The 26239-nt window shown below is 45.5% G+C and overlaps 1 protein-coding gene across 2 annotated transcripts in view; it reads left to right on the forward strand.

Moving 5' to 3' along the window:
• The first annotated feature begins 5025 nt into the window (after window positions 1-5025).
• Window positions 5026-26239, forward strand: part of daam2 (dishevelled associated activator of morphogenesis 2) — a 109476-nt gene continuing 88262 nt past the window's right edge. For both annotated transcript variants that reach the window (XM_084310212.1, XM_084310213.1), the window contains exon 1: window positions 5026-5183. In XM_084310212.1, the coding sequence (XP_084166338.1) occupies window positions 5139-5183 (45 nt within the window). In that variant the 5' untranslated portion in view covers window positions 5026-5138. The remainder of the gene's footprint in view (window positions 5184-26239) is intronic.

Raw genomic sequence — 26239 nt, forward strand, 5'->3', positions numbered from 1 at the left:
TGTACGTGCATATCTTCTGAGTTGTAAGCCCGGGGAGGCGTAACAACCCACTGACTCGAAAAAGAGCGAGAGAAAATGGAGCAGAGTGGAAGGGTGAGAAGACTGAAGGAGAGGAAGGTGAGAAGACTGAAAAGGAGAGAAACGGGTATAATGTCAACAGGAGGGATGGAGGGCGAGAGCAGGCAGGGTGGAGGAGAGATGGAGAGAGGGGAGGATGCAGGGTGGAGGAGAGATGGAGAGAGGGGAGGATGCAGGGTGGAGGAGAGATGGAGAGAGGGGAGGATGCAGGGTGGAGGAGAGATGGAGAGAGGGGAGGATGCAGGGTGGAGGAGAGATGGAGAGAGGGGAGGATGCAGGGTGGAGGAGAGATGGAGAGAGGGGATGATGCAGGGTGGAGGAGATGGAGAGATGGGGAGAGGAGAGCAGGCAGGGTGGAGGAGAGATGGAGAGAGGAGAGCAGGCAGGGTGGAGGAGAGATGGAAAGAGGGGAGGATGCAGGGTGGAGGAGAGATGGAGAGAGGAGAGCAGGCAGGGTGGAGGAGAGATGGAGAGAGGAGAGCAGGCAGCGTGGAGGAGAGATGGAGAGAGGAGAGCAGGCAGGGTGGAGGAGAGATGAGGAGAGGAGGCAGGGTGGAGGAGGGATAGAGAGTGAGAGGAGGCAGGGAGGAGGGGGGGATGGAGAGAGGAGAGCAGGCAGGGAGGAGGGGGGATGGAGAGGAGGCAGTGTGGAGAAGGGATGGAGAGAGGAGAGGAGGAGGGATGGAGAGAGGAGAGGAGGCAGGATTGAGGGATGGAGAGTGAGAGGTGAGGAGGCAGGGTGAGAGGTGGCAGGGTGAAGGAGAGATGGAGAGAGGAGAGGAGGCAGGGTGGAGGAGAGATGGAGAGAGGAGAGCAGGGTGGAGGAGAGATGGAGAGGAGGCAGTGTGGAGAAGGGATGGAGAGAGGAGAGGAGGCAGGGTGGAGGAGGGATGGAGAGAGGAGAGGAGGCAGGATTGAGGGATGTAGAGTGAGAGGTGAGGAGGCAGGGTGTGGATGATGACCGAGACGCAGAGAAAGATGACAGGAGGAGACGGGGTTTGAGGAAACAACAGATGCTATGAGCAGACTGAGAGAAATGCCACTCCATCTACCCATCCGTCTGACTTGGTCTGTCTATCCATCTGTCTTGTCTATCAGATGTGACAGGGAGCGTTGAAAGTGATAGAAAAGCGGGGAATGGAGCAAGAGAGTGGGGGTGTAATGAAAAGGTAGAAGACAACTCTTGTTTGTTTAGGTGGAAATGTGAAAATAAAAAAGGGAGCTGTTTAGAAGAAACCTTTTTTTAAATGTAGGGGATACAGAATGAATGAGCGTAGTCAATGGACCATACAAATATGTGTGTGTGTGTGTGTGTGTGTGTGTGTGTGTGTGTGTGTGTGTGTGTGTGTGTGTGTGTGTGTGTGTGTGTGTGTGTGTGTGTGTGTGTGTGTGTGTGTGTGTGTGTGTGTGTGTGTGTGTGTGTGTGTGTGTGTGTGTGTGTGTGTGTGTGTGTGTGTGTGTGTGTGTGTGTGTGTGTGTGTGTGTGTGTGTGTGTGTGTGTGTGTGTGTGTGTGTGTGTGTGTGTGTGTGTGTGTGTGTGTGTGTGTGTGTGTGTGTCTTGGCCTACTTTTCATGGGCATGGGTTGGCAGTGGTCCAGCAGTACTGTGCTGAGTGAGGAGTGTGGCGCTCTGTGGGAGAGTGGAGATGGAGGCAGGGCCACTCACACACAGTTGCGCAAACACACACACACACACACTTGCACATATGCACACGTTCTTTATCTCTCACACATACACAGACAATTCCCCTCTACTTACACTTTACCTCATATAGGCTACTTATTTTATTACACTTGAGTACACGCATGCAGTGTGCACGGACTGCACGCACACACGCACAGAGAGAGAGGACAGGAGGTTTGGATGTTTTCTTGTCCACCCCTGCAGAGAGGCCGCTTTCCCATTACTTAGGCTACACCAGCTGTCCTCAGCAACACAAACTCACTCACTCACCACCACTAAGACCTGGAACTGGATCACCACCACTAAGACCTGGAACTGGATCACCACCACTAAGACCTGGAACTGGATCACCACCACTAAGACCTGGAACTGGATCACCACCACTAAGACCTGGAACTGGATCACCACCACTAAGACCTGGAACTGGATCAACACCACTAAGACATGGAACTGGATCACCACCACTAAGACCTGGAACTGGATCACCACCACTAAGACCTGGAACTGGATCAGCACCACTAAGACCTGGAACTGGATCAGCACTGGATGCTGGAGCTCTAAAACTGATGGGAAGCAAGCGGAGATCAAGAATATTTTCCCACAACCAGTCTTACTATCTTACATATTCTAAAGCACTGTGTCGATACTGCTCTTGTTTATAACTAATGAACTGGCACTTCAATTAACCCCAAAATAGTCTGTTGGCATTGATTGCATCCCTTGTTTTTTTGATACCCGGTAACGAAATTCATAGCACCGCACCGGCCCATGGTCAATGTCACCACGCACCACCAACATTAACATCAGCTAATGACTTACTCCAATCCTACTTAGTCCTGGTTCAATCCTACTGAGTCCTGCTCCAGTCCTTAGATTTGGCCATTAGTGACCATTAGTTTGTGGTCATTGGACAGAACATGGAGACATGGGCTATATCATCATATCTGGAGGAATAATCGATATAACAATATTTTCTTCTCCATCATTGTAATGTCTTTAAACAAAGGCCATCCCATGTTGCTGAGCACAGAATATCCTACACACATCTTGACAGTTCTCTGAGATGATCACGACTGCCAAAACAAATCTGAACAGTGTTCAAGTCAGTATCGCATCAAAGCTGGCACAGACCCGACCCACTAGGTGGTTTCTATGGAGACAGAGATTGAAGGAGAACGTCACACCCTTTGTGCCAACAGTGTTGGGATTGTGTCACCATGGCGATCGTTGCAATTTTGTAGGCAAAAGTACAAATGCAACAAGCACACAGGTGCAGGATCTCATACATGCATTACACTCCAACAACACATGCATGCCTGCACACACACACGCACACACACACACACACACACACACACACACACACACACACACACACACACACACACACACACACACAACCACAGCATGTCACATGCTATAAGGGTCCCAACAGCACACTGATGCAATAGCATGCAAACAACCAAAGTAATGGACTATTCATCAAAAGAGCGCATCGGAGCGCTTTAGCAAAACGGAGACCACTTAAGTCTGCACGTTCTGAGACCACACGGACCGACAAACAACTCATTTGGAGTTGTTTGTCCAATTTCGAGTGAAGCAGGCTGAAGTCCATTTCCAGCAACACACGCATACAGCTCTGTTCTGCTTACAAAGGCAGAGCAGGTTCCAGGAGGTGGAAAAAAATAATAAAACTAAAAAGAAACTAGGAGGCTAAATGGAAATCTGGTGTTTTTCCCTTTTTTGAATTTTTTCCCCCTCAAGCCTCAGTCGAGCGCCCAGCATATTCATAAAGAATTTACCGACTGTCTATTTTTAGCGGGCGCAGAGAGAACTCCTACTGTATGCACAGCCAGTGTGTGTGTGTGTGTGTGAGAGAGAGAGAGAGAGAGAGAGAGAGAGAGAGAGGGGTGTGCTTGCCTAGGTTGAGATGTACTAGTAGATTGTGGCGTCTGTCCTCATGGAAATTTTAAAGTCATAAACGTTCACCGCTACATTAAACCAAACAGGTGCAAAGCTGTAACTTTTTCACAAGGCGTGTCCTGTTCGCTCGTTTGTCAGTGCGCTTGTGTAAATCTCAGTGGCTGAGAGGTTCAAGAGGTAGTGGAATTATGTTAAATTTATTAAAAAAAAAATGAATTATTTAGCTTGTGCTTGGTCTCTTGTTTTCTTTGGCAGCTAAATGGCTTTATAATTGCGCTGGTGTCCCAAGTTAAGACAAGTTCCCCCTCCTTGGTCAAGGACATTGGCCTGGTTTTTGTATTAGACACACTATTTGCATATTGCATGTATGCAGGCACAGGTACTACCATTCATTCACAAATGCAGTTAAGTTTTGGCATAAATAAGACTGTGTGTGTGTGTGTGTGTGTGTGTGTGTGTGTGTGTGTGTGTGTGTGTGTGTGTGTGTGTGTGTGTGTGTGTGTGTGTGTGTGTGTGTGTGTGTGTGTGTGTGTGTGTGTGTGTGTGTGTGTGTGTGTGTGTGTGTGTGTGTGTGTGTGTGTGTGTGTGTGTGAGAAAGGACATGGCAGTGTAAGAATGCCATTCAATACAGTAGCTTACAGACCACCCATATCCCTTTCTCAGCATTGAGGAAATCCTCTGGGGTGCCTAGGCCTATTCAGACCTCTGCCCTTGTTGTCATTCACTGCTGTCTCTTGCTCTCACACACACACGCACGGCCACACAAACACACACGCGCACACAGTGCGTTAGTGCCACTCCATTGAAGGAGCGAGTGCATCGCCGGGGCAGCTCTCGGTGCAAGTGTACACAGAGACGCATACACGTATCGTACGGCCTGCGCCATTGTGCCTCACGAACAAGAAGCTTCTTTGTGGAGGACCTTATTGCCAGGGCAAGGATTACAGTGCCAGTCCCTGCTGCCTCCGTCTCGTTAGAAGTGTGGCATTTGTCGTGGTATAAACAGTGGTACATGGTAGTAGAAATAGATGGTAATAACGTATTGTTGACTTTTGATGCCTTGGTGGCACTGAGGACGCACATCGAAGACCACTGATCTCCGCGCCTCACCTGATTCTAACCACGTTCTCCTTCCTGTTTCAGATCATGCCCCCTAGATAGCAGCCTCGCCCTCCTCCCCTCCACTCCCCTCCCCTGTCCCTTTGCCCCTCCCCTCCCCTGCCCCCCCCCCCCCCCCTACCCCCTCCCCCCTCCCCCCCCCGGGACCCTCCTGGCACCCTCCTGGCACCTGCGCACCAAAACGTCTGGCCTGCACCGTGCCCCTCCGCCGCCATGCCCCCAGGAAGAGGACGCGGCCGGGCCTGGGCTTCCTGTGCTGCTTCGGCAGCAGCGAGCCTCCGGAGATCAACCTGAAGGACAGCGTGCCGCTGCAGCTGCTGGAGTTCAGCGCCCCCATGCCCCCGGACGAGGAGCTGAACGCGCGCTTCTCCGAACTGGTGGTGAGTAAGGCTGTGGCGTGTCGGGAGGGATGTTGTGATTGGATCTAGGGTCGTGGTGGTAAATGGATAAATGGTGCATTTATATAGCTTTTTTTTTTATCTGAAGCGCTTTGCAATTTTTGTTCCTCACATTATACCCATTCGCTCACACATTCACACACCGATGGCAGAGACGACCGTGCAAGGTGCCAACCTGCTCATCGGGAGCAATTAGGGGTTAAGTGTCTTGCTCAAGGACTCTTCAACACGCTGCCTGGGAGGAGTGGGCATCGAACCAGGAACCTTCCAATTACCAGACGACCTCCTGAGCCACTGTCTCCACTGGTGGGGTAGTTTAGAGCGACAGTCAACCTTATATTTTGTTGGATATTATGCTTTTGTTCATCTGCATTCCCATGAGCTCTGTGCTCACAGAAGATTGAAGCATAATGCCTGCTTAATCAAACAAATTATGCCTAGATGTCTTTTAACCACCTCAGATCTTAACAACCTTTTTTGAGGTGAGGAAATATTTGACAAACTCGCTGACAGACCTGCTTTTTGTGTGGTGCCACACGGCTACTACTGCTGGCACCAGACAAGCTCCCATACTACATAATGCATGACTTGTCCTCACTCTGTGATCTGTGAGCCAGCAGTATGATGGCTTTGTGACCGCAGCCAATAATGTTATGCCTTGTGCATTTCCGCAGTGTGGATACAGGTGGGCTACAGTTATAAAACGGGCATTTCATAGCATTTTAGAAAAGTTTGTTTTACCTCTACTTATTGTATATTGTAATGGACACATTATATTAAGCGTGGAGATGGGGGGAAAAAATCACCACCCGCCCCCCATGAACCTGCTCAACTTCACTGTTGCCTTCTACTGTGCCGTCTGCCTGCCACACACCAGGGACCCATTTCCAGAAACAAGTCGGCGTGCAGAAATGGCCTTGATTGCTTACGTTAGCAACCGAGTGAAAAACACACGTGAAATGTGTTCTGGAACGGGCTCGGAAACAGTGCAGCGAGCGGTACGATATAAATCCTGGGATTCCCCCCCCCCCCCCCCCCCCCTCTTTCCTAATGGGAAGCAGCCCCGGTCCTTTTCCCTTTGCATGTCGTTCATCATCCCACCCCCTACCACTACCCCCCCCCCCCAGTCTCCCCACCCTACCACCACCCCAAATGAGATTAGAGAAGGGGAATCGGGGACCCGTGGTGGGGTATCTTGACGGTCGGATGAGCTGTCCCCTCAACCCCCCTGACCCACCCATCCATCGCCCCTCTTTTACAGCACCCCCAGTGCCACCTCCTCTAACGCACCATTGCTTTAAACAGTGCAACAGGCAGCACCACAGGATTGTCTTTGGTGCTGTCTAGTCTCTAACCCTCCTCGACCGCCTACAGGAAATGGTACCCTTCCTACTTTCAAAATCAACCGAGGATATGAACTGAAGTTCCATTCCTGATAGGAAACGTCTCATTATTATGCAGGCAGATGTTTCCCCCGATGGGGCAGTGAGAGAATCGACCTGAAATTAGCCGTCCATGGCTCGTTTATAATGACCATAACACTATCCCAGTCGTCTTGTGTGCGTTTAATGGCTCGATTAGGGAACACTAAAAAAGTTAGGACTGATTCTAACCAATCTGCCCTTTTGAGTCTCCGTTTCCACACACTGAGCCGATGCCCTTTCACCTGTATGTTTTGGTTTTAACCATCGGTAGCTGATTACTTGACACACTTGATGATGAGATTCATGTGGAATCGATGAAGAGTAATTCCAACATCAACCCCCCCCCCCCCCCCCGGCTTTCGATGATCACACGAAACAGGTCTTTGGCGTGGAGGGAAAAAAAGGTCTCGCTAACATAAAAGAAGTGAGGCTAAAGGCGCGTGTTGCCGGGGAGGGAGGGAAAACATGGCCGGCATGTGGGAGCGCTTAGTGAAAATCACGGCAGCATCACGGTTGAGCGGATGGAACGACCCGCAGCTTGTTTAGGGTAAATAATATATAATATAATAAATAAATATCTGAGCTTAAGATGGAAGTCGACACAGATGCCTAATGACTATATATCCATAAAACTATATCGGAGGCAAACTTTTTATAATTGAAATACTTGTGATTTCAATCAATCAATGCGATTTCTTTGCGTTGCAATTTCTTTGCACCAGACTATATAGATCCTTGTATATCTTCCTGTACATTTGACATTGTACTGTATATTTTTGGACTGTATATTTTAGAATGTTTATACATATTCTAATTTGAATTATCTAAATGTTTATTGTGAGCAATCTGTGGTGCTGAATTTCCCTCGGGATTAATAAAGTAGGCCTACTTCTATTCTATTCTATCCTATTCTATTCTATTCTACGGAGGGACCAGGGGGAACGATCCCTACTCCTCCGGCTCCAAAACATATAGCTCTTGGGTTCTGGACGGATTTGGCGAGGATTTAGTGTTCTCTGATTGGAATTAGGCCCCCGTTGTCCACATGTTGTGAATATAGTTCTCTCTCTCTCGAGATGGTTTTCTGATGGTCCGATACACAGGCAGAGATGTTTGGCCTTCTGGTTAATGTCTTTCCGTCTATTTGGGGCGATCCGGCCTGTGGTTCCCAGGAATGTCCGTGCGGCAAGGTTGTTTGAAGAGTTTAATTCCAAAGAACTAGATATCAACAGTTTTAATAAGAATCAGAAATGCGATTTTAGATAAATGCGTCGACCAAATGGCTTATGTTATGTTGTGCATCAACAACTTATAAGAGTTCTACAGTATGACTCAAAATTGCAGATGTCTGGATCATGTTTTTGCCCCGATCGGAGTCATTTAATATTGAATATCTGCCGATACCGAGTCCCAATCCGATATTAGTATTTTCTCAAGATAACACAGCTGTACAGTGCACACACCAAGTATATTAAAGTTAGTAAAAAACAATCCAATCCAAATATATACTTGGTACGCTTGATTTACTTGTATTTGAATCACTCTGCTTACAGAAGAAATTGCCTACATTACCACTTTCCCTTAATTTTCCCTAAACACTTTAAAACAAAAGAGGATTAGAATTTGATTAGGCTTACTGTAATATAGCTAATCAATTGATACAAATGAATAATACATACTGATCAATTAAAATAATGCTGATCTTTCCGATCCGTTCGGGACATCCCTACTCACCATGACAACAGAGCCTCACATGCAGCACACAGGGACAGCGACACAATCAATAGACAGTAGGCTATAAATATCTCTCTCCATACAGTACATTTGTCTCCATGTAGCCTGCATCAATGTCAGCATGGCCTACAGCACAGATGCAGCTGTGGATGTCGAATCCTTGTGTTGTGTGTTACAGCTCAATGAAATGATATGGCAGCAGTCCCTATAAGACGAGATATTGCTATGTTATTGATTGTTTGATTGATTGATTGAAAACTTTATTAACAGATTGCAGAATGGGTACAATACAGTACGGCTCAATACAAACAACTGTTAAGAGGATGCAGACCAGAAAAAGACTTTCGTCTTTTATCTACCTCATTTCGTGGATAACATAAGGATTCATTGTCCCCGATGACATCACTGGTGGTCATATCCAAACGAATTTACTCTCAATAAGTGTCCAACTAAATTAATGTGTGCAAATGGGTTTTGGGATGTCTGGGAGATTATGTGCAAAATAAATCAACATTGTTTTTTGGAGAAGTGCCCCTTGAAATGTAGCGGGGGAGGGGGGGTTCCTGATCAATAGTCCCATCAGCTTGTGGCCCAGTTGGTGACAACTTGACTCATGTGCGCTGTCATTGGACGGATGGTCTGCTCGTCTGGCCAAGCCATCGCCCCCCCCCCCCCCCCCCCCCCCCCCACACACACACACACACACAACCAAAGCACATACACACACACACACGCATACATCTGCTTTACCAATCCTGCAGCCAACGTGCTGAAAAGTTAGACCAGTCGTCCCGGCATCTGTTTGATCGGACCTCCTCCTCCTAGTAGTCGAACCAAAGTCCAGGGGACACGACTCGCTTTTCATACAGAAACTCGAGACCCGTTGTCGAGAGGCAGGGAGGTGAGAAGGCACGCGGGATGGGGAGAGACGAAGGAGAGGGAACATAACAGTGCGTTTCCATGCCAACTAGAGGGATGGAGAGATTACAGTTATGAAAAGCGTGGAGGAGGTCTCCGGAGTGGGAGTGACAGATCTGGGCCAAACGGAGGTGCAGCGTTGAGGACCACCTCCACATGAGTGCACCCTCGCCGCGGCGTGTTCTACTGCGTCTGCAGACTCTAGGCAGTGCACACCGGTATCTGTATTACACGCTTTATGGCAGATGTAGCGGAAATGAACAGTTCCTGACCGTAAACTTGCTTGGCGTCTATAGGACATCCTCTGTTTATGATATCTACTAAGACATTCTTTTTTTAATCAAGAAGGTTTTTAACTATCAAAAGGTATTTTCTTACAATGAAATAACCTCGTATTGTCCTCACTATTTTCAGTCGAGTAACTCCACACAGTAACTCCACAAAAACCACACGGCAGGCTACATGTTTTGGGTGCAAGCCCGGCAAACCCCTCTCTGCAAACGCCCATCACGTCTTTGCCAAAACGTGCAAAGTCATCCCTTTCAGAAGCCCTTGAAGCAGAGAGAACATATACCAGGGTTTGCCATAAAAGCCCTTTGACAGCGCCCATATGAAAAGCCTCCCTTTCCACTCTAGTTAACTATACAAACCAATGTAAATGAACCTGGAAGCAATTGCCATTGATTTGCACACGTTGAAAGAGAGACCACATCTGAGAGACTAATGGAGACCACTAATCAACAATATCCACTGCCAGCCAGCAGCAGAGTTTCCTGATAGTGTCTAATGTCTTCAGCAGCGACTTCTCTGGGCAGGTTTCTTTTTAACAGCCGTTTCAAAAGCACGCACGTGGATGATGCATGCGCCACGTGTGAAATCTAGCAACATCTCTGCAGCAACTGACACCTTGTTTCTGTTCAGGCAGTCCGCCCATATGACTGATAACATTTTATCATCAAATGTGAAATTGCTCTTAACATTTGGGTAATTGAAAAAGGGTTAGCTGCAAACGCGTGGATGCTTAGTTGTGACTTTGCGTGCGTGTCTTTGTGTGTGTTTGCGTTTTTCCCTTTTTTTTTTTTTTTAACATTTTTTATTTCTTCAAAGCGTAGCTGAGTGTGCAGAGGTCTTGTGTGGACAAGACGACTAGCGTTTTCAAATCTCAGCTGATAAACCAAAAGAGAACTTAAAAAAAATATATATATTGTTACCGTGCAGGGAAAAAAAGGTCTGCATATGGTCCCCATGTGTCGATGGCACACAGTGCTCTATGTTTGCAATGTTCCAAACCCAACCCGGACCAAACACCACTAGAGTACTGGAAACTTTAAATTAAGAGAGACTGAGGAGGAACGAGGAAAGGGATACGAGGAAGGGACCAACATGTTCAAACAAAGTAGGGCTTCAACTAACGACTATATTGATAGTTGATTAATCTGCTGATTATTGAAACAATTAATCGGATAAAAAGAGAAAAAAGCTACATTTACGTTAACATTATTACACAAACTGATGGTTATAAAACAAAAAGTAAATGTATGTGATACAAAAAAAATTATATATAAAATAGTCTAGTCTTTCAGTTTGAAAGGAGCTGAACAGTTTAAATAATAGTAAAGAAAAACATAAAACATAAAAGTGTTGAGGCTTTGCTATACATCAAATAGCAGCATAACATAGACTCAACTAAAACTAAATTGATTAGTTGGAGATTTAGTTGTTGCTTGCAGCCCTAAAAGAGAGGTATCAAGTGCACCACATTTGGGAGTGACCCTGGAGGGAAGAGGCATGACGTGAGGTGAGGGATGGAGTAGTAATTAATTTCAATAACAAACCACAGACTTTGGAATACACATGCCTAACTGAACGTGTGCATATAACTTTGTTTACATGTATAGTACATACACGTGTATGTTACAACTGGATGGTCTATTTACTCCATGGAAAAGTAAACGAGCAGTTAAATACATTTAAATTGTTTCAAAGCAACGTTTCAATCCAACCACGGTAGTTTGGAATCTAAAAGAGATGATTGTCGTTAAGTTGAAATATTAAATGAGATCCACTTCATTTGGAATAAGACTGTTCGTCCTAATGGTGGATAATTACAGTAGGCTGCATATAAAATGGAAGTGACTGTTGGTGATGTGCCGTCAGTGGGAATGTCTTTTTGCCTATCCACGGTTAAATTGGTGCGACAACAGCCAACATAGCAGGCCAACATCTGGTATCGTGCAGACAACACATTGGTCTGCATTTTCCCGCCATTATTCTCGCTTTTCCTTCCATCAAGTTTCTTTATTAGTTGTCATACAGAAATACAGAATACTTTTGTATGAAATGCTTCTTTCTGTTTTGCTCCTGAGAGTGTGCTAGATAAAATAAAAAGATAGTAAAAATAAGTATAATATAAGTATAAAATAGAAAGTCAAGTACGTAAACAAGTGTAAACAAAACAAAAAGGTTCAATGTACATATACAGTATATACAATGTATACACAATGCACAATGCAGAGAAGGTAACTGAGTTACAACAATATACAATAGCTTAGCTTGTGGTGCCACCTTGTGGTTGTGAGGTGCAATGAGGTATGAGAGATGTTCAAATAAGTGGGTGCTACAGTGAGTTGTTTATTTAAAGTGAGTGTGTATGTGTGGATGTGTGTGCTGTGGGTGAATTTGATGGTTTGTTACATAGTGTTATTGTTCATTGAGCATCCTGATGGCCTGGGGATAGAAGCTCCTTCTGAGTCTCTCTGTGCTTGCCATGAGACTCCGGTATCGCTTGCCTGACTGCAGCAGTTCAAATATGCAGTTGTTTGGGTGGCTGGGGTCTTTGATTATTCTCTTAGCCTTACCCATGCAGTGCTTGTTGTAAATGTCTTGGAGAGTGGGAAGCCCCCCTCCAATTGTCCGTTCGGCTGAATGGGCCACTCTCTGTAGTCTGCTACGGTCTTGTGCAGTGCTATTCCCAAACCAGGAGGTGATATTGCCAGTCAGGATGCTCTCTATTGTGCATGAGTAGAAGTTCTTAAGGATCTTCTGACTCACTTGGAACTTCCTTAGGCGCCTAAGGAAGTAGCTGGCGTTGCCGTGCCTTCTTGATAACACTGTCAATGTGTGTCGTCCATGTCAAGTCCTCAGATATGTGGGCTCCGAGGTACTTAAAACTGTTCACTCTCTCAACCGGTGCCCCGTCGATGCTGAGGGGGCTGTAGTCCCTGATCCCCGACCTCCTAAAGTCCACAATCATCTCTTTTGTTTTGCTGACGTTCAGGGAGAGGCTGTTCTCTTGACACCATCCCGCTAGAACCTTTACCTCTTCCAGGTAGGCCCTCTCGGCGTTTGCAGAGATCAGGCCCACCACTACTGTGTTGTCAGCAAATTTGATGATTGTGTTGTTGTTCCGCTGTGCCACAGTCATGTGTGTACAGGGAGTAGAGGAGGGGACTCGGAACACAGCCCTGGGGGGCCCCTATGTTGAGAGTGATGGATGAGGAGGTGCATTTGCCTGCTCTCACCACCTGAGGTCTGCCCGTCAGGAAGTCCAAGACCCACTGGCAGAGGTCATAGTTCAAGCCCAGGTCCCTGAGCTTTGGAGGGGACTATGCTATTGAATGCTGAGCTGTAGTCGATAAATAACATTCTCACATAGTTCCCCTGCCTCTTGTCCAGGTGTGATGCTGCTGTGTGCAGCACATGGGCTATGGCGTCCTCCGTGGACCTGTTGGGGCGATAGGCAAATTCAGGGGTCCAGGTTGATGGGGAGGGAGCAACAGATGTAGCCCTTCACTAGCTTCTCAAAGCACTTCATGGCTATGGAGGTGAGCGCTGTTTTGTCTGCATCCTTCCTTCCACTGTACCCGTCTTTCTGTCCACTTTGTTCCTCCATCTTTCTATGGATTATCTTTTTAGTCTGTCTCTCCATCTCTGCCGTCCCACTGTCTCCCTTCCTATCTGTCTCATCAATCCATCTTTATCTCTCTGTAACTCTCTCTTTCTTTCTCCCTCTGTAGTTAACTGTCTGTCTCTCTCTCGCTTTGTCTTTTTCTCCCTCTGTAGTTAACTGTCTCCCGCTCTCTCTCGCTTTGTCTCTCTCTCTCGCTTTGTCTCTCTTTCTCCCTCTGTAGTTAACTGTCTCTTGCTCTCCCTTTCTCTCTCTCGCTTTGTCTCTCTCTCGCTTTGTCTCTCTTTCTCCCTCTGTAGTCAACTGTCTATCTTCCTCTCTCTCTCTCTCTCTCTCTCTCTCTCTCTCTCCTCTCTCTCTCTCTCTCTCTCTCTCTCTCTCTCTCTCTCTCTCTCGCTTTGTCTCTCTCTTTCTCCCTCTAGTTAACTCTCTCTCTCTCTCTCTCTCTCTCTCTCTGCCTCTGTGCACTGCAGCCCTTTTGGAGTACATCAAAAAACCCATTAGACACATCAGCACTACTATTAATATCACATCAATTCGGTCCTATTTCTTTGTAAGTGAAACGAGTATTTCGCATTTGGATCGTCAAAGATTTATAGTCGATGAAATATGTGCCTGTTCCGGACACAAATGTCTCTCTTAATGTGCTTAATGAGATGGTATAGTGGCTAAGAACTAGGGATGCACCGATCCAACTTTGGACTGTCATTTTGGGGTCATTGGACAAAGATTTTTGAGATATGTCAAAATGCAGCAAATCAAGTCACTTTGCTTTGATTTCTGGCACGTTGGACGTGTTTCTTGGTATCACGTTTTAGTATCTGGGAAATTCGCAGATACAATATTATATTTTAGCCTGGTATCGGAACGATATCCGATATCGGTATTTGTGCCCGTCTGGGACTAACTGTACCCTTGCTGGCCTGGGACCAAATCCCACAGGAGTCATCTCTTCTGTGTCTCTCCTACTCTGTCTCCCTCCCAGCCTTACTGTCTCAATAAAGAACCTTCTCTCCTGTGTCTCCCCTACTCTGTCTCCCTCCCAGCCTTACTGTCTCAATAAAGAACCTTCTCTCCTGTGTCTCCCCTACTCTGTCTCCCTCCCAGCCTTACTGTTTCAATAAGAAATGTCTCTCCTGTCTCCCTCCCAGCCTTCCTACTGTCTCAATGAAGGGAAAAATACTTTAGGAAGTGGACAGAGACCGCTCTCCTTTTTTTTTAAGGAAGAAATCTGCCAAATTTTCCAAATACAAATTTTCTTTGAATGTTTCGTCCAACATAGTGAATGGTCATCTGAAGCGGACACAGAGTTACATAACCGAGTGGAACTATTCTCTACCCGCCCAGCCCCCCACCACCACACCACCTCTTTGGCCCTGGGATGCATCCTCTTTTCTCTCTTCCTGTTCTCTCTCTTCCTCTCGCTCTTCCTGTTCTCTCTCTCTCTCTCTCTCTCTCTCTCTCTCTCTCTCTCTCTCTCTCTCTCTCTCTCCTCTCTCCCTCTCTCTCTCTCCCCCTGTTCTCTATCCCTGTTCTCTCTCTCTCTCTCTCTCTCTCTCTCTCTCTCTCTCTCTCTCTCTCTCTCTCTCTCTCTCTCTCTCTCTTTCCCCATGGCTTGTCTGGCACTTGTCTCGTCTGGCCAGCCAAGCCAGCCCTCTCCTTTGTCCTGAGCCAACCTTATGGCTCTCTGTCCAGGTGTGTTTGCTGGACCAGAGCAGACCTAGGCTCGGGCTGTTAGGTTTTTCCCTATTGCACAGCTGTACCAGACACTGGGCCCTAATATGAATACAATATCCGACTCTGTTTTGGTTTTCCATTGGAATACCGAGCAGATGTGCATTGTTCCTACAGTACATCATTGGTGTAAGAATGACATTTCTGCCGGCACTCTTTTGAAAGGGGATCAATCGGATTTTAGATTTTTTTAGTACTTAGTTTAGTACAATTATTAGTATAGTAATTTAAAGTCACCATGTTACACGCATAGTAAATAGGAATACATGTTTCCCTCCCTCTGAGACAGACATAATTTCACTAGAGAGTTCCTGGAGCACGGAGAGGTCACAGTGCAGAGTCCTGGATAGGGGTGGGAATCACCAGTTTCATCACGATACGATACAATATCGATTCTTTGGACAACGATACGATATTTTCCGATATCACAAAGTCTGCCACGATACGATACGATTTGATTCGATTCAGGTGCCTGCGATCGATATGAGATGATATTATATGCCCATTTAACACAATCAGTAACATTTAAATCAACAAAAAAAGGCAATGGAAATATCATTTGACATTTTTATTTTTGAGCTCTTCCAGACATTTAAATGATGGAAGAATAGCCCCAGCACTGCTGTGGCTAATGGGGATCCAAATAAACATAAACAGAGCTGTATTTTGGCTGGAAAAGGCATATTGGGAGTCCGAAGGTGCAGTACCGGCCAGATCCTGTTAGTGGGGCTATTTCGAGAATGCACCCTCCTTCCCAGTCCCCACTTCTCTCTGCCTATGGCTCTGGGTTAGCTTACGCTAACGTAACGTTATTTTCTATCTTTAACGTGGGCATAATGGAATGGCGAGGATTGCAAAGCAGGTTAGATGCATTTGACCCGTGGCGGAATAAAACAGCAGGGACATGTTTTGGGTTGCAGAATAGGCACACTAGCCTCGCTCTAGTGACGCTCTAGAGACGCTAATGCTGTGTGCTGTTGATCCGAGCCGAGCGGATACGAGGGATTTTCAAAATAAGAGTATCGCAATATGAATCGATCTTTTTACATTGCATCGATCCTATTTGATTATTGATAATAGATCGATATATCGATCTGGATCGATGTATCGTCCCACCCCTAGTCCTGGAGCATGTACCTGCTAGCTACCTCTCAAGGACAGAGAAGGAGACTATTCTAAACCACCCACTGTCACCAACACATTTGGGTATCTTACTTAAAGAAACATTATGGGGAATGAAAGCAGATACGGATCGTCTAGCTTTAAGCTAGGCTAGCTGATCCATATCCGCTTCCATTCGTTTGTGCTGTGCTAGGCTAGCTTGCAGCCGGATAGCTTTCTACTGAACATTTACATTTTGTCATTTTGTCATTTACCCGACTCTTTTATCCAAAGCGACTTACAGGTTTTGTACGACAAGTCTGTAGGAAGGGTACAACTATCAGCTGAGTAACAATGTTCATCAAAGTGTTAAGACTTGAAAGCACAGAGGAAATTGATATCTATCTTGTTGTCCGACTCTGGAGAAGACGGTAAGCACATTTCCCATAATGTTGCCGTGTTCCTTTTAACACATTGACCACCACAGCAGGGGGCGCTGATACCCCATTCATTGCCAGGTCTTTATTCAATGGATATAGTTTTAGACTGTGACATTTGCGAGTGCTTAAAATATATCTTATATTATATCTATGGGTCTAATAACGCCGTCGGTCTCAGTGAGCTGCTTCTAGTCAACATTGCAGAGACGGATTGTTTTTTCATCCGTACATTTCCGTTTTATACCGTTTTGAATAGAGTATGGTTTGGGTGTTTTTCAGTCATTCCAGGAAAAGGCGAGAAATGCATTTTACTGTAATCCAGTCATCACGTTGTAATTTTTCGACTGATTATCTAATCATCCTGAAATCAACGCTAGATTATCACTGTCTCCTCGTCCATACATGAAATGACCGTCGTAGCGGGGCGCTCCCCACCCCCACCGCAGCCAACGGTAAACAGCATTACACGGTCCACACAGATAGCTGTGATCGGTGTAGAAATAAATGTCAGATCAACGATCAAATTCATATATAGGCTGTTCTTACCTTGTATCTGATGTAATGCAAAAGAGATAATCCAAATATCTTATCGGAATTCCAAATAATGCTTGTGGAGGTCCGCACCACACTACCTACCGTTTCACAATGACGGGCGGGCGGGCGGAGTTACTGATGCCATCGTTGTATAGAAGTGGCTCGCCTGAATATTTAAACCCTGCCCGCCCGGCTCAGATCGCCTCCTAAAAGACACAAGCCCATTTTCAATGAGATGCAATAGCTCCGCCTGGCAGTAGAGGGCGGTGTTGACCGTCTGCCAGCTCAGACAGGGTCTGAAGACTATACCAGAGGCTGCAGCTATAAATTATGAATAGATATAGCGAATAAACGATATAACAATCCCAAAAACGAGTAAACTCATTATTGGCGTTATTCGATTGGCGGCCAATAACGAGTAAACTAGTTTTTGGCGGGGAATGTGTTAATTATCATACTTACTGCCAGTTCCGGTGTGAGTAAGGGACTACAGCCCCCTCAGCATCGACGGGGCACCAGTTGAGAGAGTGAACAGTTTTAAGTACCTCGGAGTCCACATATCCGAGGACTTGACATGGACCACACACATTGACAGTGTTGTGAAGAAGGCACGGCAACGCCTCTACTTCCTCAGGCGCCTAAGGAAGTTCCAAGTCAGTCAGAAGATCCTTAAGAACTTCTACTCATGCACAATAGAGAGCATCCTGACTGGCAATATCACCTCCTGGTTTGGGAATAGCACCGCACAAGACCGTAGCAGACTACAGACAGAGAGTGGCCCGCTCAGCCGAACGCACAATTGGAGGGGGGCTTCCCACTCTCCAGGGCATTTACAACAAGCGGTGCATGGGCAAGGCTAAGAGAATTATCAAAGACTCGAGCCACCCAAACAACTGCCTCTTTGAACTGCTGCGGTCAGGCAAGCGATACCGGAGTCTCATGGCAAGCACAAAGAGACTCAGAAGAAGCTTCTATCCCCAGGCCATCAGGATGCTCAACAAACAATAACACTATGTAACAACCATCAAATCCACTCACAGCACACACATCCACACGCACACACTCACTTTAAACATACAACTCACTGCAGCACCCACTTTAACCACTTTAGTACACCTAAGCACACTTTATATTTATTGGTAAAGAATTTGCACTACAACCCATACCTCATTACACCTTACTGTAAATTGTACCTAAATTGTACCTCATCCCACTTCTACTTTGCACTGTAGTATATTGTATGGTAACTCAGTTACTTCTACTCTACATTGAGCATTGTATATATGTATATACTGAACATTTTTGTCTACATACTTCACTTCTATTTTATACTTGCTATACTTATTTTATACTATTTTTGCCTAGCACAGTCTCTGGAGCGAAACAGAAAGAAGCATTTTGTATAAAAGTATTCTGTGCCAGGGCGGTTAGGTGGTCGAGCGGAGATTGCGTTCGTCACCAGCCCCGGAGCTGTGAGCTTGGTTCGCCTGTTCGAATCCAGCTCACAGCTCCGGGGTTGTCACCAGCTTGGCTGGCCGTCTGCACTGATACAATTGGCTGTATCAGAGGGTGGGAGAAGCTGGCGGGGTGGGTCCGGGTCGTTGTAAACAGCGACTCCTACAGTTCGGTCGGGGCGCCTGCTAAGCGCGGATTGGACGTGAGGGGGATAGTGTGGTCCTCCCACACGCTACGCCCTCTCAATGAGAATCCGCGCTGCCAGGTGAAAAGAAGCGGTGATTGGCTGGACGTGTGTCGGAGGAAGCACGTGGTAGCCTCCACTCTCCCGAATGATCTGACTGTGGGGGGTAAAGCGCAGCGACCAGGAAGGGACTGGGAATTGGCATACGACTAACATTGGGATGGGAGAAAATCGGAGGAAAATGGAGGGGGAAAAAGACCAATAAAAAAAAAAAAAAAGTATTCTGTGCTTCTGTATGACAACTACTGTAATAAAGAAACTTGAAACTTGAACTTGAACTTGAGTACAGTATTGTATACTTTTTGCAGTGAGAAACGAGCCAAAAACCCCCAAATATGACTGATCCAAAATGGGAGACTGTAACTAGCTTGAAATGGGACCGTGTGAGGGATATCAAGAAACTGATCAATACATTTTCACCAAATCCCCTGAGTTTCCCTCTCAGCCGTCCTACTGTCTCAGGAGAGAGGACATGCTGGACCCTTTATAAACATCGGATTCTGCATGTGACTCGGCTGGAGCGAGACCGTGTGAGTGATGTTTGAAAAGGGAGGAACAGCCACTTAGCAACTCTCAAGTTTTCGCCTAACCCTGAGATCTCACGCTTGACCTCTTTCCTTGGGGTGTGTTTCATGTCTCAGACGAGAAACACACCTTTGGCCTTGCGTGAAGCGCTGCTGGACTGGCTGGCGTGGTGGGCCTGGTTGTGTGTTTGTGTATGTCTGTCTGTCTGTTTTATTTGAGTGAATCCTTGGTACACTAACACACACACAATGTCTGGTTTCGGTCACTAATGGCGACTACGCCTTCCTGCGGATCCCCTCGAGGTCTCCTATGACTTCCTGCCATCTTGCCCGTCTTTCCTCTGCCTTCCTGTCCCGCCCTGGGAGAGCCACACAGGATGCCCTGTGTGTGTCTGTGTGTGTGTGTCTTGAGTGCTACCTTGTGTGTGTGTGTGTGTGTGTGTGTGTGTGTGTGTGTGTATATGAGGGGAAACCAAATGTAATTCACTCGAATTCCAGTTGAAAGACTTGTGTGTGTGTATATGAGGGGAAACCAAATGTAATTCACTCGAATTCCTGTGTGTGTGTGTGTGTTTCCATCAAATGGCACTTAAAAGTTGACACACACACAGTTTGACCACAGAGAATCATTTTGACGACCGCACGCATTTCCCATTGAGGCACAGCCCTAGCACGCTCTCAATCACCTGCCAAAGTGAGACAACCCCACTCCCACTCCCATGCCAGCTCCTCCTGTCACACCTACTCAGTCACGCCTCTTCCTTCCCCTCTCTCTCTCTCTCTCGTTGGTCTCTTTCTCTCTCGTTGGTCTCTCTCTCTCTCTCGTTGGCCTCTTTTCCTCTGTCTCAGATGCATGTGGAATGGTCACACCCAGACACGCACCAATTCCCTTCCTCTCTCCTTCACACACTCACTCCTCTCGTTCTCTCTCCTCTGTTCGCTCTCTCTCCATCTCTTGCTCTCTACCTCCTCTTCCTCCCTGTCTGTCCATCCATCCCCATAGACCCATCCCCCCCTCTCTGGCCTTTCTGTCTCTTTCTCTATCAAAGTCTAACTCATCCCTATCCCATCTCTCACTCTCTCTCTTGGTACAGCTCCTGGATGGATACATAGTCTAAACCAGTGGTTCCCAAAGTCGGGGTCGCGACCCAAAGGTGGGCCGCGAGCAGCCACGGATGGGCCGCGAGATGATTTAAAAAAAATAAAAAAAAAAATAAAAAAAAATAAAAAAAAACTTTTTTTATTTTTTTATTTTTTTTTATTTTAATTTTTTTTGTCAGGCCACTGAACTTAGAAGCAGGCCAGGACAGTGTTTCTAGTTGTATTCTAAAATTCTATTCTATTGTATTCTAAAATGTGACTATATGGTTTTATATTAACTTAATAAATAAACAAAAACGAAAAATCTACTTATTTCAACGAACATTTCAAACTAAATAACAGATTATGCACATAAAACGCTGAAAACAACCGAAGCAACAATAGTATTTTAATGAGGCTATTATTATTATCATTATTATTTTGCAACAAGTTAGCCCTCTCATAAATAGCACATATAAATGAATAACTAACTTGAACTAACTTAATAGGATTGAAGTGATATTTGGCTTAAAAAATCGGTCGCCTGACAAAAAAAAAAAAAAAAAAAGCCAGACGATGTGCATTGGGCCGCGGCTCTCTGACGCCTTATTTTCTGGGCCCCGGCCTGAAAAGTTTGGGAACCCCTGGTCTAAACAACAGTAGCCTGTATTTAGGGTCCTCTCTCTTCATCTCCCCACTTTCTCCTCTATTCCCCTCCTCTCCCCACTTCCCCTCCTCTCTCTTCCTTTCCCCTGTCTTCCTCTCCTCTCTCTCCTCTCTTCCCCTCCTCTCTATTCCTCTCCTCTCTCTTCCTCTCCACTCTGCCTATATGGTCATTATTTTATGGTTTTAAAAGGCAAGTCATACATTGAAATACAGTTTGTTTGCTTTTTTTATGGATACAGTTTTAAAGAATTTGTGAAAGATTCTAGATATTCTTGAAGGACAGGGTTAGTGTGTTTAGAAGTCGAACCTATTGATCAATAAAAAAGCGTCCCTCTTAGGACAGTTTCCATACCATCAGCTCTTTTTTTTCTGTCTCAGAGAAATGGGTACCAAGCTTCCTGGTAGCCTTTGTTAGTAACACTAGTGCAGTGGTGGTTGAAACGGTATCTATCAAAATCACATATGTTGTTACAGTATGTTGGCTTATAGGCCCTACTGGCTTAGCCAACAAAGGATGCTGTTTATTTATAGGCCCTACTGGTTTAGTCAACAAAGGAGGCTGTTTATTTATAGGTCCTACTGGCTTAGTCAACAAAGGAGGCTGTTTATTTATAGGCCCTACTGGCTTAATCAACAAAGGAGGCTGTTTATTTATAGGCCCTACTGGCTTAGTCAACAAAGGAGGCTGTTTATTTATAGGCCCTACTGGTTTAATCAACAAAGGAGGCTGTTTATTTATAGGTCCTACTGGTTTAGCCAACAAAGGAGGCTGTTTATTTATAGGCCCTACTGGCTTAGTCAACAAAGGAGGCTGTTTATTTATAGGCTCTACTGGTTTAGCCAACAAAGGAGGCTGTTTATTTATAGGCCCTACTGGTTTAGCCAACAAAGGAGGCTGTGTATTTATAGGCCCTACTGGTTTAGCCAACAAAGGAGGCCGTTTGCTTGTAGGCCCTACTGGCTTAGTCAACAAAGGAGGCTGTTTTTTTTTCAGGCAAAAAAAGAGACACCAGCCATTGTGAAAATATTTTAAATGTTCTAAGAGGGAGCTTCATTTGAGATCAGTATGACAGGCTTCTAAACATCTTGGACTCTCTAAGTTTACATGATAAGCTGAGAAGGTATGATTGGTGAAATTTTTCATGACAGATTTCTTTATAATTTGTACCTAATTTAAACCTACCAAGGACCCTTTTACCCCCAACACAAATACAAAAAAAACTCTTATGAATTTGATATTTTGTTCATATCTGCAATATCTGCTTTATCATCTCTGCCGTTTTGATGAGTCCCCCAGTCGTGAGAAACAGGAAATTGAACCACAGGGCCAGTAGGTAAGTGAGTCTGCTGCGCACGTCATCAAACCTCCAGACCTCTGACACCCTCTTTTAATTTGTAACATCATTCGATAGGCGGTTTTTAGCAGAAATATGAAAAGCGGGACTCCAGAGGGGCCAGGGTAGGTATGATCCCCCTCCCCTTCGCTTCCAGAGCAGCAGGTGTATCAATATTAGCTTTGGTTTATGTTTGAATTCCCCAACTGTAGATCATCGGTCTGAGCAGAACATTTCAAAGGAGAGGCAAGGTTTATAGACTAGAAAGTGGTTTTGGTTTGGTTTTGGAGGATCGTTAAGAGTGTGTGTGGAGGGTCATGAGGAGAGTCATGTGATGTGGAGGTGGTACAGGGGGAGGGGGAGGAGGGGGCGCATGTTTTGGGGGTGGAGGAGGGGGAGTTATTGCATAACTTGTGTGAAAAGTTGGCATGATCTGAACATTCCTTGTCCTCACACCTCTCTCTCTCTCTCTCTCTCTCTCTCTCTCTCTCTCTCTCTCTCTCCTTCTCCTTCTCCTTCTCTCATGTGAGCCATTCACTTACTTCCACATGCTTGTAGTACCAGTAAGAATAAAGTCATGCGACTGTGTGGAAACACTGGTTCCAATCTCCATCGACCTGCATTGTTAAAGAATATCGAAACAAAAGATTCTCAAAAACAAACACCCCTGATGAAGCCATTTCAATGGGCCAAGAGTCTCTGCTTGTCTGGTGGTCAGTAAGATAGGCTTCTGTAAGAATCTGTTTTACATGTCGAGGCACAATAGTGATGGCCCCGCCCCCTCTCCACAATATCTCTTCTGATGCGTGTGCACATCCAACTTTCTTTTGCATGCGTGACAGAGAAGCTTAATATCTTTAGAAAAGAAGAAATCCCTGCACACTACTTCTGCAATTAAGATAATTATTTATTGACTATTAACCTTGGTCTGTACGGGCATCAGAGTGTGGATTTCTTTCTTTGAAGTTACAATGATCAAAATATATAGTTTAAGCCCCTCCCTCGCTGATTTGATTGAGAGGAGTTGTTCCCAACAAGACGGCATACAGTTCACAGTTACAATAGGAAAGCATACAATCGGTTACAGTCGATATATCATAACATTAGCAAAATAGGCTAATACATTTTTTTTTAAGGCCCACAATAGTTCAACATAGTCAGACCATAACCATCCTGTCCCCCACTGGATCAACTACAAAATCCTGGTCTTCATTATATTATTATTATTATTATTATTATTATTATTATTATTATTATTATTATTATTATTATTATTATTATTATTATTATTATTATTATTATTATAAAATATATACTTTCAATACAGAAAAGAGAGAACCACAAAATATCTACACACTAACTCCCGTCTTCTCGTCACTAAGTCCAGATTTATCCCTGCCATCACCATTATCCTATTCATGCACCCAGAGGTTCCTAAACACTGTATGTAATCATAGACCCATTTCTAAACTGGCTTTCCTCCGGGTTTCCACAGCTTACCTCTTCCACTATAACGGCTATACATAGATACCTCCCACTCTCCCCTCCTCCCCACATGTCAAGAGGCATATGAAACAAGATGGTCGAGACGAGACACGGAGACGGTGTGAGAAACAGAGAGAGCGAGATGGAGAAAATAACTGAGGATTCATTGAGCCCGTTGTGGAGGGAGGCATGATGATCTTACCGCCCCTGCAGATTATTATCATGGCACGCCGTAGCGTTCACAGGAAGTGGAAGTCAGTCCCTCCAACCCTGGTTGTTCAAGACTAAATATGTATGGTGTGTGTGTGTGTGTGTGTGTGTGTGCGTGAGAAAACTGACTGGAATTGGATTGGAAGGGTGTTTGAAAGGAGAGATGCAGCATCTTTTTAATTGTAAGCCTTTCATGTGTAGGGAACATTTAAGTTTTTTTAGTTTTATTTAATGTATGCGTGTGTGTGTGTGTGTGTGTGTGTGTGTGTGTGATCATGTGTGTCATGTTTTAGTTTTGTGTGGCAGTGCTCTTTTATCTGAGGCAAGTTTTTTCCTCAGGAGGCCGTTAACTTAACTGTTTATAGAGGAGATGGGGAGAGGTAGAGGGATAGAGATAGAGATAGGGGAGATGGAGAGAGAGATAGGGGAGATGGAGAGAGAGAGAGAGATAGGGGAGATGGAAGAGATGGAGAGTGAGAGAGAGGAGTCGGATAAGGTGACGGTAAACGTGAGTGAGTCAATATGGGAGAGAGTGAAGGAAAGAGGGAATGTGAGAGAGAGGGGAGATCAGCAGGCGGGCCGGGCTTCCATCTGGTTCGGATCCAGGGCCTTTTTTCCCACCGATTCCCAACCCTGCCCCCCCACCTCCACCTCTCCCCCTGAGCTCCATAGATCAGCCCCTCCGAACCGCTGCAGCTGTGGACGGCAGGGCTTTGACCCAGTGACCAGGCGAAGAGCCAAAGAGACTAGTTGGCCTTCCAACGCCTCCCGTCCTCAATTCTCAGATTAGCAGGAGAGAAAGGCGGTTGGTGTGAGCCAACACTAAAAGATTGAAGGCAAGCTAGTCGGTTGCTGGACGCCTACAGTAGCTACTGTACCAGATGCCTCACCATGGCTTGTTTCACATCAGATCACTGCTTTGGTGTTTCCAACATGGGGTCTTAGGTTATTCATGATGGCGGTAAGCCAGGCAGATACTACAAGACGAGGCTTCCCAAACACTTGCGGGTTGAGGGCCTTCCGATTGACTGATCTCAAGCTCCCGCCCTCTTTTGTTGATCCTCCAATCGCAACTGTTTGCGATTGTTTGCAAAAGCTGTGTTCAACAGACTTTGTTTGTCCAAGGGAAGCGACAGTCGTGATTGGAGGATCAGGAAAAGAGGGCAGGGTTTGAGTCAGTCATATGAGCCTACAGCCTACAGTACATATTGGGTCACAGACCCCATTTTGATAAGAATTTCCCAGGAACCCCTATCTGAGAATAGTCTCATGTCGGTAAGTGGGGTGATAACAGTGGAGATATAAAAAAATATAATCATGACAAGTCATTCTTCAACAACTACATGCATTTTGATGTAAAAGATACAGTAAAAGTTTTGTTTACATTTAGTAAACATTGGCCAAACACTTACCAGTAATTTGAGTTATGGTGAGTTATCGCTATGAAAGTTAGAAAAGGCAAATTTTTTATTTACAAGTCAAACTATTCAAGAAGATGTATACATAACAGACTAAATCGATGGTTACTTGATAAATTATGGACTGAGTCTTAGCTGCACTATGGATGACTGGAAATCTATGGCTTTAAACATGGCAGATAAAAGCTGTGACAAAGAAATACTTTGGGCACTTTTTTACATTTGTACATGCACATGTTGCGCTCTAGAAATGAGACCGCATAGCTTTCTCTTGTTCAGCCAAACTTGGCCCAACTCGTGATTTTAGCTTTGTAAAGAATATTTTTTCATGGGAAAAGTTCCATAGTGCAGATTTAACCTTGGTTTGATTTCTACAGTTTTCAAAATAGCTTTGATCCGAGATTGGGTGGTAAATAATAATGAAAACCTAAACCAAAACAAATAATGTCCATTCTAAATAGTTCTGATCCCCTTTAAATTCCCTGTCATCCCCCAGATCGCTCCTTCTCTTTTCATCTCTCCAATAATGCTACTGTCAGTTATCCCACTGAAGAAACACGGCTGAGGGATGATGTCATTGCTCCTTGTGTCCGCTACTTGGAATGTGAGCCGTGACCCCCCTCCAATCCCCTGCTTGGTTGAATGGTTGAAAACAATCCCTGTGAATCCACCGTCCAGCTTTAGTTGGGGCCCCAACCTCTGGCATCAGTGGCCATCTTCTTGGATTGGGGGGGGGGGGGGGGGTTCTGCAGCGCTGTGGTTGACGTCATGCTAGCAAAACCATTATGGTCAGATTAGAGGGGGCTTGAGCACAAAGCCTCTGGCACTAT

The sequence above is a fragment of the Notolepis coatsorum genome, assembly GCF_963971535.1.
Source record: "Notolepis coatsorum genome assembly, chromosome: 3".
NCBI classification, from domain to species: domain Eukaryota; kingdom Metazoa; phylum Chordata; class Actinopteri; order Aulopiformes; family Paralepididae; genus Notolepis; species Notolepis coatsorum.